At 38.5% G+C, this 12,729-nt stretch overlaps 1 protein-coding gene across 1 annotated transcript; it reads right to left on the reverse strand.

Annotated features, from left to right (window-relative positions):
* Positions 1–6,208: 6,208 nt before the first annotated feature.
* On the reverse strand, positions 6,209–9,974 carry LOC139862726 (ubiquitin-conjugating enzyme E2-17 kDa-like). Its single transcript, XM_071851353.1, has 5 exons — positions 9,889–9,974; positions 9,670–9,745; positions 8,004–8,131; positions 7,509–7,613; positions 6,209–6,537 (listed from the first exon to the last, which is right to left on the reverse strand). Exons 2-5 carry the CDS (start codon positions 9,737–9,739, stop codon positions 6,394–6,396), a joined length of 447 nt encoding a protein of 148 aa, XP_071707454.1. The 5' UTR covers positions 9,740–9,745; positions 9,889–9,974; the 3' UTR covers positions 6,209–6,393.
* Positions 9,975–12,729: the final 2,755 nt, after the last annotated feature.

Raw genomic sequence — 12,729 nt, forward strand, 5'->3', positions numbered from 1 at the left:
CGTTTGTGTTGAAAAATTATTTGTAAGGTGATAATGTCCATAGAAGAGTCAACATCATCTTCGGGAACTATGATTATGCTCACAGCCACAAACTAAACGCTGTGGAAACCTCGGATGGAAGATCTCCTCAGCTGTAAGGATTTGTTTGATCCTATTGAATTGAAGGGTATAAAACCTGATTCTGCCAAAGAGAAAGAGTGGAAGAAATCAAACCGAAAAACTATTGGTCAGATCCGTCAATGGATTGATCATAGTGTCTTCCACCATGTTGCACAAGAGACAGACGCATATGTCCTCTGGAAAAAGTTGGAGGACATGTACCAGGCCAAGACTGCTCGGAATAAAGCCCTGTTGATGAGGCGTTTAGTCAACATGAAGCTTAAAAGTGGAACTTCAGTTGCAGAGCATATCAGTGAGTTCCAGAGCTTGGTTAACCAGTTATCGTCTGTAGAGATGCCGCTTGGCGATGAAGTTCAGGCGTTATTGCTACTTAGTTCTCTTCCCGATAGCTGGGAAACGCTGGTCGTAACACTCAGCAACTCAGCTCCGAATGGCAAACTTACCATGTCAATGGTCAAGGATGCCCTATTCAGTGAAGAGGCAAGGAGAAAGGACATGGGCACAGATCAGACCCATGCCTTTGTCACAGAGAATCGGGGAAGACAGCGAATGAGTAGCAAAAATAAATGGAGAGGCAGAAGCAAGAGCAGGGGCAGGTCAGCTGATGGCAGAAAACCAACATATAAATGCCATCATTGTGGATTGAAGAACTGTTATAGATTGAAAGAGGAACAAGGTCAAAGCAGTTCACGGCCGAAGAATAAGGGTGAAGAAACATTAGTGACTATCTCTGGTGATGTAGCTTATTGTTCAACCCATGATGAGACATGCCTTCACGTCTCACGAGAAGAAACAGAATGGGTGGTAGATATTGCAGCTTCCTACCACGTGACTCCATATAAGGAATACTTCACAACATACAAAGTTGGTGACTTTGGAGCTGTGAAGATGGGAAATTCCAGTTCCGCTGAGATTGTCGGAATAGGTGATGTCAAGATAAAGACAAGTTCCGGGAGCACAATCACTCTGAAGGATGTCCGCCATGTGCCAGATCTTCGGCTGAATTTACTTTCCGGAGTAGCTCTCGACAAACAGGGCTATGATAGTCATTTCAGTAGAGGCACGTGGAAATTATCAAGAGGCGCTATGATAGTCGCTCGAGGACACATTTGTGGCACACTGTACAAGACTCATGTGAAGATCTGCACAGACAGTATTAATGTTGCAGAAAAGGAGGCTTCACAAAATTTATGGCACCAGAGACTCGGTCACATGAGTGAGAAACGGTTGTCTACCCTAATAAAGAAGGAGCTTATCAATGTAGACAAGGACGCTGCAATAGATCCCTGCAATCATTGTGTGTTTGGTAAGCAGCATAGAGTCTCGTTTAATTCCTCTTCAACGAGAAAATCAGAGTTACTCAGTCTGGTACACTCTGATGTTTGCGGACCCTTAGAGGTTAAATCAATTGGCGGCAACCGATACTTTCTAATGTTTATCGAAGATGCTTCTCGAAAGGTGTGGGTATATTTTTTACGGACGAAGGACCAGGTTTTCGATTACTTCAAACAGTTCCATGTCATGGTAGAACGTGAGACGGGAAAGAAGTTAAAGTGTCTTCGATCCGACAACGGCGGTGAATACTCTTCCAGGCAGTTCGATGCCTATTGCAGATCATATGGCATCCGACATGAGAAGACAGTTTCACGTACCCCTCAACACAATGGTATAGCAGAAAGAATGAACCGAACAATCATGGAACGTGTTTGAAGCATGCTCAGTATGGCTAAACTGCCAAAGCCATTCTGGGGAGAAGCAGTCAGAGCCGCATGTTACTTGATCAACCGATCTCCATCAGTACCACAGAATTTTGAAGTTCCGGAGAAACTTTGGTCTGGAAAGGATCCATCATACTCTCACTTAAGAGTATTTGGATGTTTGGCGTACGCACATGTATCCAAGGAGCTCAGGCAGAAGCTGGATGCAAGGACCACTCCATGCATATTCATACGTTATGGAGATGAAGAATTTGGATACAGATTATGGGATCCAAAGGAGAAAAAGGTGATCAGAAGTAGGGACGTGGTGTTCCATGAAAGCCAGACAATAGAAGATATTGAAAAGCCCACAATATCTCAGAAGACAAATGTTGCTGCTCAGGTGCCAGAGGCAACAACGGAATCATTCATGAGAAATGAATTTTCAGTGCAAGAAGAAATGCCAGAAGTAGAAGATAATGAGGAAAATGATGGTGCTGAGCAGGGGGAGCCACAACCCCATCTACCAGACGTTCCAGAACCATCACAAGGCGAAGATGATGGTGGATCTCCTCAGTATGTTCCAGAAGTTCGTAGATCTGAACGAGGTCGGATTCCATCGAGTAGATATCCAGAATCTGAGTACCTTCTAATTACTGAAGATGGAGAACCAGAGAGTTTTCATGAAGCAGTAACTCATAAGGATAAAGAAAAATGGTTGCTCGCAATGCAGGATGAGATGGATTCTCTGCAGAAAAATCAAACTTATGAGATTGTAGAACTTCCACGCGGGAAGAAGGCACTGAAAAACAAATGGGTGTTCAAGCTGAAAAAGGATGGTAGTGGAAAAGTGGTGAAATATAAAGCACGGCTTGTAGTCAAAGGATTCCAACAGAAGAAAGGGATTGAATTTGACGAGATATTTTCACCAGTAGTCAAGATGACTTCAATTAGAGTCATACTTGGATTGGTCGCAAGTATGAACTTGGAGCTTGAACAGATGGATGTAAAGACAACTTTTCTTCATGGAGATTTACAAGAAGACATTTACATGGAGCAGCCGGAAGGTTTTGAGGTTTCAGGAGATAACCTCGTATGCAAGTTGAAGAAAAGTTTGTACGGTTTGAAGCAGGCACCTAGGCAGTGGTACAAGAAGTTTGACTTGTGCATGGTGAGTCAAGGGTACAAGAAAACTGCAGCAGATGAGTGTGTCTACATTCAGAAGTTTTCTGAAGGAGATTTCGTTGCTCTTCTACTAATGTAGACGATATTTTGATCGTAGGAAAAGATGCAACGAAGATCAACCAGCTGAAGAAGGAACTCTCTAAGTCTTTTGACATGAAAGACTTAGGACAGGCTCAACAAATTTTGGGAATGCAGATAACCCGAGACAGGAAGAATAAAAGGTTATGGCTATCTCAGGAGAAGTATATTGAACGAGTGCTTGAACGGTTCAATATGAACAATGCCAAACCTGTTAGCATTCCATTAGCCAACCATTTCAAGTTAAGTAAGAGATCATGTCCCTCATCCATGGAAGAGATCGGGGAGATGTCGTCAGTACCATATTCTTCAGCAGTTGGAAGTTTGATGTATGCAATGGTGTGTACGAGGCCTGATATTGCTCACGCAGTGGGAACAGTGAGTCGTTTTCTCTCTAACCCCGGGAAAGAGCATTGGAATGCGGTAAAATGGATTCTCAGATATCTTAAAGGTACAAAGAATCTATGTCTTTGTTACGGAGGAGCTGATCCAATCTTGGAAGGCTATACAGATGCGGATATGGCCGGAGATCCTGATAGTAGGAAATCTACTTCAGGATTCATTTACACTTTTGCAGGGGGAGCTGTTTCATGGCAATCAAGACTACAGAAGTGTGTTACATTATCCACAACTGAAGCAGGGTATATTACTGCCGCAGAAGCTGGAAAAGAAATGTTGTGGTGAAAGCGTTATCTTCAAGAATTTGGAATCAAGCAAAACGAGTACAGGGTACATTGTGACAGTCAGAGTGCTCTAGATTTGAGCAAGAACTCCATGTACCATTCCCGTACAAAACATATTGATATTCGCTATCATTGGATACGTGAGGTAATTGATCGACAACTGTTGAGACTAGTAAAGATCTATACAAAGGAGAATCCTGCGGATATGCTAACGAAGGTGGTGACTCGAGAGAAGTTGGAGTTATGCAGAGACATAACTAGAATGTTCGTGGATTCGGCTGGAGGGGGAGAATTGATAGTTTCCAGCTATAATCCAGCTTCACCTTCTAGATGCCGTAATCAAGATTTGTTTCTAGATATTCAAAGAAGGCAACCTTGACAACTCATACGAAAGTAGCAAAGTTGAATACGATGACGGCCGCCCACCTTCTCCGTTCACACGACACCTTCCTCGTTCACACCATTCCACCGCCACCAAAGTTTTAGTATAAATAGAGGTTGAAATCTCAATTGTAAATCATCCCAAAAATCACTCAGAGAAGTGTAATCAAAACCTAGAGAGTGTGTGTGAGTTTGAGAGTTTTTTTTTTTTTTTTTTTTGTAAGAGTTTTGTAATACTCTGTAAATCTATTCTTGTAAGTAATAGAGTTATTTTCTCTCAAATTTGTATCTCCCAACGTCCAGGCGATCCTCTCTTCCTAACACAATCAACCTCTAGGTCCCGCACTTTTTCAATTTGCCATTAACCGTCTCTTTCAAAGTATTTTTGCCGGACCGATTTGATTGTACAAGTGTGTTATGCGTCTTAATGACGGCACATAGTGTTATTTTTAGCAAAAACGTTAAAACGTGTTTGTTGTGAGCTTAGCATGTTTCGTTTTGGTGTATAGTTTAGCTCGATGGTTCGTTTTGTACGTTTTTTGGTCGTTTCATCTTTTAGATTAACTTTCTTGTTTTTAGTTTTAAATCGTTCTTTTGCGCTAAAAAAGGAAGAAAAGAAACATTAAAATAATATTAGGTTTTATTTTTTTAGAGATTAATAGAATCATAACTTTTATTGGACTACTTTAATTGAGCTATATATCTTATATTGTATGTACGGGGAAAAAAAAATCATAAATTATAATATAAACCGGATGGGCTTAGCTAAATTGGAAATAAACGAAGCGTCCTGAAATTAAAAAATCGAGCCCAACTTACAAATACCTATATGAGGCACAACCCTTTTTTCTTGAGAAGACAAGGCATTTCGATTAATACCATGAGGGGGAAAACAAATCCAAAGAATACAATAAAATTAAAAATTGACTACATATCTAATGAATGAAACTTATTAGATATGAATACAATAAAATAAAAAATTGACTACATATCTAATGAATGAAACTTTTTAGGTATGAAAAGAATTCTTTGTCGCCCCTGGCAACAAACACGCATGAACCATTTCACAAAGTATGTATCTCCGTAGTCTAACTCTTGATAGTTAGCTCTTGGCCTTCCGGCACCCGTATTCTTTCTTCTTCATCATCGTTTTTGATTCTACATATCCAATTTTTTCATCTTCTCACATAATTAAATGGTCAATCACTTCACATTATATTTTAGAAAGAAAAAAAATCACGCACTGGGTAGCTTCTTGCCAAAGATGTTGATCAGGGACATTGCACCAATGTGTGGGAGACGGCTTTAAGCGGTGTTCCAAACAAAGTTGACCAAAACGTTGACCACTCCCGTTACTACAAAGGGAATTAAGAACTACTCCATAGGCTACGTTTATGGTGGCACAAATGTAATTAACTTCTCTTAATTGTTTTGTTTATGTTGAGATGGAAATATGGAATAATTAAACGGAGTCCTAAAAAGTTTAGTTCTTTGATCATCTAATGAGAACATTCAATCTTTTCAAAAAGTACTAACGTGACGCTAAGATAATGGGCTGTCTCTGCGATTCTTCAGTTATCTAGAAGTTTTAGTGATCAAAACCATTTATAATGGGAACATTAACCCAAAATTATTTAGAATCCTAAATCGTATACTACAATAGAGTTTTGATAACCATTACCTTATGGCAATAGCTAACAATACCATATCTAGAATCAAATATTACCTGCAGACACATAAAATGTGATCATAGAAATTTCAACAAAAAGGTCAGAACTCGCCGATAGAAAAGTCCTCTTCCAACAGGGTTGCCCTTCAGAGAACAAAAAAAGGTCCGTCACTGAAGAATGGTGGCTTTACTTTTTGGAATTAGACGGGTGAGCGGCTTTAGACAACTGAATAATTACAAATATATATCCCGTTATCAGAGTATATTTTAAAAAAATAGTACTCCGTAGCTTTTAATATGAAAAAAAGTACTGGTATATGAATAATGAGAAATGCAGCTGGGATATAAAGATATATGAAGCAGTTTGAGGAGCAGATATTTCGGTACAAAAGAGAAGCAATAAGAGTGTCATAATATTAAGATTAAGGAGGGGCATGTTTTGTGACCTTTTCTTTTAAAGTCTATCTTACAACTTACAATAGACATGGCTTAGATTCACACATTTTTGTTTTTCAAACTAAAAGCAAAACCAACAAGGAAAAGGGGCCCTTATCAAACCACATTTTGGATGCAACACCAACTAGCCCATGGCATACTTCTGGGTCCAGCTTCGAGCTGTTGTTTCGTACTTGTTCCTGTCAGTCTTGTACATGTGAGCAATCTCTGGCACTAGAGGGTCATCTGGGTTTGGGTCGCACAACAAAGAGCAAATCGACAACAATACCTGTTGAGTACCAAAAAATCACATGAATAATCAATAATTGTTATAGTATCACTAATGAATAGTGATTAGTGACAATTACTTTTGAATAGTCAAACGAGTATACTTCATCAAGTTATTCAGGAAAGAAAAAAAAAATCCTGAATCGTTTAACCAAACGAAAGTAAAAAAAAAAAAAATTCAGCTTATTACAAATTACTTATAACTTCTATGATCGTATCTGGCACACATCAAACTATGAGTTTGTAGATTTGTTTTAGATAAAAGATGTTTTATGCCAACTCATCTCATGTCGTGCCTATTATGCCATATATAATCTTACTGTCAAATATAATTTGAACTGAATATAAATTAATAATTTCATAATTAAATTAATTAATGAATGACTACCATAATGTTTTACTCTAGCCAACTACAGTGTTCTTAGTCATTTGGCTAATTTAAATATGAAATTCAATATGATAAATCAAAACAATGACCATGTGGCCTGTATGAAATTCAATAGGATAAACCAAACGATGACATGGCTAATTTAAGTATAGTACTCCGTAGTATAACAATAAAGAGCATATAGGCAGGTTAAAAACTTCCCAAATAATATTTTAAATTCATACAACCTCCTACAAAGCTTTATTTAAAAGAAAAATAAATACATATTATTCTTCCAGTGGGTAAAAAAGTCTCCCATGACAAAACATACTACTATCCACCTAGTTCTTACTCGTACTTAAACTCCAGTTTGATCCGACCCATTACCCATCCTTCCCAACCCACCCATTTTGCAACCCCTACAATTATCATACAAAGACTGATATATCTTGACTGCAATATTTGGAGCCAGTCACATATATCTTGACTACCAACACTTCATATATCTCTCTTCTCACTTATTAAAAAAAATTTAATTTATTAAGCTAGTGTGGTAAACTTTAAATGAATGTCATTTTGGAACGGATATTGAACAGAGTGTTGACCTTGGAAATGGTAAGAGCAGGGCTCCATTGTTCCTTCAAGATATCAAGGCAAATGCTGCCGTTGTTGTTAATGTTCGGATGAAAGACCTTTGTCCTGAAAGCTACCTACAAAAAAGGTTGGAACTAGATGAAAAAAAACGTGACCACGAAGTTGCATGCAAAGTAAAGATGCATGGGACCAACATTTAAATGATTGTAAAAAATTGTAGTTCAAGTTAACAGAGAAAAAAGTAAAATATATGGGTACATCTAGTTTGGGCCAGGAAGTCTGTTATTGACAATTTAAAATCACACATCCAGATGAACACTTTGTAACCTAAACCTCTTGAATTCAAAAAATAGTTTTACAGATGACTATAAAATATCAAAATAACAGTTCTCACGGTTTTGGGAAAAGGAGTTTATTTCAACTGTGGAACCAAAAGAGTAACAGCATAATAATATTTATGCGCTTACATCACCATCATTCATCAGGTGACATCATTTGATAGGTACCTTAGGGGGCTTAAATGGATAATCTGGAGGGAAATGAATGGTAACTAGAAAGACTCCACCAGCATAAGGACTATCAGTTGGACCCATAATTGTAGCCTGCCAGTGAAACATGTCTTCACCCACAGGGCCTAGAATAGCACACATGAAACCAAAAGAAACATTAGCTTACAATGAACACCAGCAGATGTGTAGATAGTGATTTATGCATCTATTAAGCCTACTGCTTACAGCGTCATACATGTATGCATCTTCTATCTATACCAATAACAATATATAGATGAACATTAAGGATCATCAACACATTGTTAGTATGGTCACCAACAATCATGTCATTTAATACTGTATATGTAAGTGCACAACACAACTAATGCCTAATGATTGTATACACTACAACAAATTTACCATCTGTTCACACATATTTTTAGTTTTTTACACACTTACAAGAAAGTCTGAAATTTTTGTTGAATTCCTCACACTTATAATAGTGTGTAAATCATTACGTTTAAAAGTGTAGTATATCATCATAGTTTCACACATAAAATTTTAAAGAAAAAAAAGTACGCACTTATTGGTGTGTACAATCATAAATATAATCACACTTGAGAACGTTAAGTAATTTTGTCGCACTGAATTTGTTCACACAATCACACTTTCCCTAGTGTAAAAATGAGGTGTAACAAAATTTATTCACATTTTTAAATGTGATTAATTTTTTTTGTACACACTAATAAGTGTGAACACTTTTTTCTTACAAATTTATGAGTGAAAGTTCAATATATACAAATGTAATAAACTTACACATATTTATAAGTGTGAGCAATTTAACAAAAAGTTTCACACTTTCTTGAAAGTGTGTAAAAAAGAGTTCACACCAACAGCTGCTCACAATATGTGCTCATCAACTCCTTAAACTCAATATAATTTCACTATCCAACAGTCCCAAATAAACAAGTAGAAATATCAAGTCACTGTGTGCCCAGTTATGTAACCCATATTTGGACTTAATAGACTTATCATTTCTTTTTCTTATTACTGAAATAAGATGTTGTATTGTTGTTTCCCTTCTAGAACCACTTACTAACTAACTATAGCCCTCAACTCACCTAAATACACAAACTGCTCTATCTATTTCAGTTATTTAGTGTACTTAGACCCTTTACAGCTGTAACCGGAACTTGACTTCATGAATACAATGTTGTGCGAAATTGTAGGAAACTAAGACCAATTAATTAATCACCTATGATAGCAAAACAAAATAACGTCATATATGCCACCGACGAATGAGCAATAATACCACTCTTACAACAGTAACTCCATAAAAGACATGCAACGACACACGGTACCATTAACGAACAAAACCATGACTTATAAAAAACATGCAACGACATATCCATAACTCGATGCTGCACCGTAATCCTTAACAATCACCATTAACTTCCAATACTAGAAAACCCTTCATGTACCCTAAAAAATGAATAGCTTACTTTAATCTAAAATCAACCATCTTGGATTAATTTCCATCTACAATTAACCAAATCGCAACAAAATCCTAACTTTATCTATCTATTTAAACCTAAAAACAAAACTAAATTATACACAGAACAAACAAGATCAGGAGTACAACTTTACAAAAATCAGTAACAGATCAATACTGTAATAATGATACCTGCGCTGCAAGAAGTGGGAGGATCTTTCTGAAGATCCTTAAGTTCTTTCAAGATCCGTTTCGAAGCCATAAATTCCTAATTAATAACAAGCCCTAACTCAAATTAAACCGTGTAAACAACGCAATTGAATACATAGTAAATATACAGAGATCGGGGTGAAAAGATTAAACTTTATAAGGCGATTTTGAGAAACCATCTGTAAATTAGGAGTGAATTACCTCGAAGATCCTCTCACCTCTGATTTTGAGTCTTGCTTTTTTCTTTTCTTCTGAAAAATCGGAGGAAGTATATGTTGTCCGATGATATTCTTTTATATAGATATTTTCGAATTTTAAATATATATTTTTTTTCCCTTTTTTTTTTTAATAAAAGAGATAATAATATTATAATTACCGTACAAAACTTATGAATAGTACCCGTGGTATTTTCGTCTTTTACCTTTTTTTTTTCCTTCTTTCTTTCAAGTAACACCACACAAGCCCCCCACACTTTGTTCAAAAATTAAAATCGACCCCCAACACAGGGGGTTAAAACGTCAAATCAAAATTTTCATAAAATATCTTAAAGAAACTCCACTCAAATATTCAACAGGTCATATCTTCTCGCTCGCAACGAGGTAAATTTTTCCGACACCATCCTTAAACTCGAAATAATTTTATGAACACAATGTCACTAACTATACGCAAAACGGACACTTTTAAAAAAACGCTAAATATTTAGGGTACTATTCATATATGTTGATTTTTCACTCGCAGGCTACGTAACTAAACACAATAAAATACATTAAAAATCGAACCACCGGCGTGAAGCGAGGGTTCGAAAACTAGTTAATGATCAATGATCAATGATCAATAAATACAATCGATACAAAAAATTTAAAACGAGCCTGGCTGAACTAAATAAAGCTAAACAAAATTCCATCACCAACAAAGTAAGAAAAAAAAAACAACAAATTAAGAGCCCATTTAATTTAACTATGATGTAAAGAGTTGTAATCCCTGGCTGAAAATGTATCGCCTTCAATGGAATGTGTGGCCCCTTCAATGGAAAGTGTGACGCCTTCAATGAAAAATGCGGTCCCTTCTATGGAAAGTGTGGCGCGTTCTATGGAAAGTATGGAGCCTTCTATGTAAAGTGTCGCGCCTTCGACGGAAAGTTTGGCGCATTCAGCGGAAAGTGTGGCACCTTCTAGGGAAAGTGTGCCGCCTTCTAGGAAAAGTGTAGCGCCTTTTACGGAAAGTGTAGTGCCTTCTAGGAAAGTGTGGCGCCTTCAATGAAAAGTGTAGCGCCTTCAATGAAAAATGTAGCGCCTTATATGATAAGTGTAGCGCCTTCTCTAGAAAGTGATGCACCTTTCATGGAAAGTGGGACGCCTTCTCTGGACTGTGTGGCGCTTTCTCTGGAAAGTGTAGCGTCTTCTACGGAAAGTGTGATGCCTTCAACGGAAAGTGTGTTGCTCCTTCTATGGAAAGTGAGGCGCCTTCTACGGAAAGTGGGACACATTCTTTGGAATGTGTGGTGTCTTCTCTAAAAAGTATGGCGCCTTCTATTAAAAATGTAGCGCCTTCTATAGAAAGTGCAGTGCCTTATATGGACGCGCCTTCTATGAAAAGTGTGGCGCGTTTTTTTGGAAAGTGTGGCGCCATCTATGGAAAGTGTGGCTCCTTCTATGGAAAGTGTGGCACATTCTATGGAAAGTCTGGCGTCTTCAATGGAAAGTGTAGGCCATTCAATAGAAAATGTAGGGCCTTCAATGGAATGTGTGGCCCCTCCAATGGAAGGTGTGGCACCTTCAATGGAAAGTGTGGCGCCTTCTATGTAAATTATGGCGGCTTCGACGGAAAGTGTGGCGCCTTCGAGGAAAAGTGTGGCGCCTTCGAGGAAAAGTGTGGCGCCTTCACCGGAAAGTGTGGCGCCTTCTATGGACAGTGTGGCGCCTTCTATGGAAAGTGTGGCGCCTTCAATGGAAAGTGTGACGCCTTCTAGGGAATGTGTGGCGCCATATACGGAAAGTGTGGTGCCTTCTACCGAAAAGTGTGGTGCCTTCAATGGAAAGTGTTAAATAGAATGTATAGCGCCTCCTATGGGAAGTGAGGCACCTTCTATGGAAAGTGGGACGCCTTCTCTGGAGTGTGTGGCGCCTTCTCTAGAAAGTGTGACGCCTTTTATGGAAAGTGTAGCGCCTTATATGGAAAGGGTAGCGCCTTCTTTAGAAGTGTCACGCCGACGCCTTCAGCGGAAAGTGTGGCGCCTTCTATGTAAATTGTGGCGCCTTAAACGGAAAGTGTGGGGCCTTATATGGACGCGCCTTCTACGAAAAGTGCGATGCCATCTATGGAAAGTGTGGCATTTTCTATGGAAAGTATAAAATCTTCTATCAAAAGTGTAGAGCCTTATATAGACGCCCCTTCTATAGGAAGTGTAGCGCTTTCTATGGATATGGAAAGTGTAGCGCGTTATATTGAAAGTGTATCGTCTTCAATGGAAATTGTAGCGCCTACTACAGAAAGTTTGGCGCCTTCAATGGATACTGCGGCGCGTTCAACGGAAAATTTAACGCCTTCTCTGGAAAGTGGGGTGCCTTCTATTGAAGGTGTAGCGCCTTATATGGACGTGCATTCTATGAAAAGTGTGGCGCCATCAATTGAAAGTGTGACGCCTTCTTTGGAAAGTGTGGCGTTTTCGGCGGAAGGTGTGGCGCTGTCTAGGAAAAGTGTTGCGTCTTCTATGGAAAGTGTGGGGCCTTCTACGGAAAGTAAGTCGCCTTCTACGGAAAGTGGGACGCCTTCTTTGGAATGTTGGAATGTGTAGTGTCTTCGCTAGAAAGTGTGGCGTCTTCAATGGAAAATGTAGCGCCTTCTATGGAAAGTGTAGTGCCTTATGTGGACGCACCTTCTATGCAAAGTGTGGCGCATTTTATTGGAAAGTGTGACGCCTTCTATAGAAAGTCTGACGTCTTATATGGAGTATGTATCCCATTAAATAGAAAATGTAGCGTCTTCAATGGAATGTGTGGCCCCTCCAATGGAAAGTGTGACGCCTTCTATGAAAAGTGTGGT

This window comes from Rutidosis leptorrhynchoides, chromosome 1, assembly GCF_046630445.1.
Source record: "Rutidosis leptorrhynchoides isolate AG116_Rl617_1_P2 chromosome 1, CSIRO_AGI_Rlap_v1, whole genome shotgun sequence".
Lineage (NCBI taxonomy): Eukaryota > Viridiplantae > Streptophyta > Magnoliopsida > Asterales > Asteraceae > Rutidosis > Rutidosis leptorrhynchoides.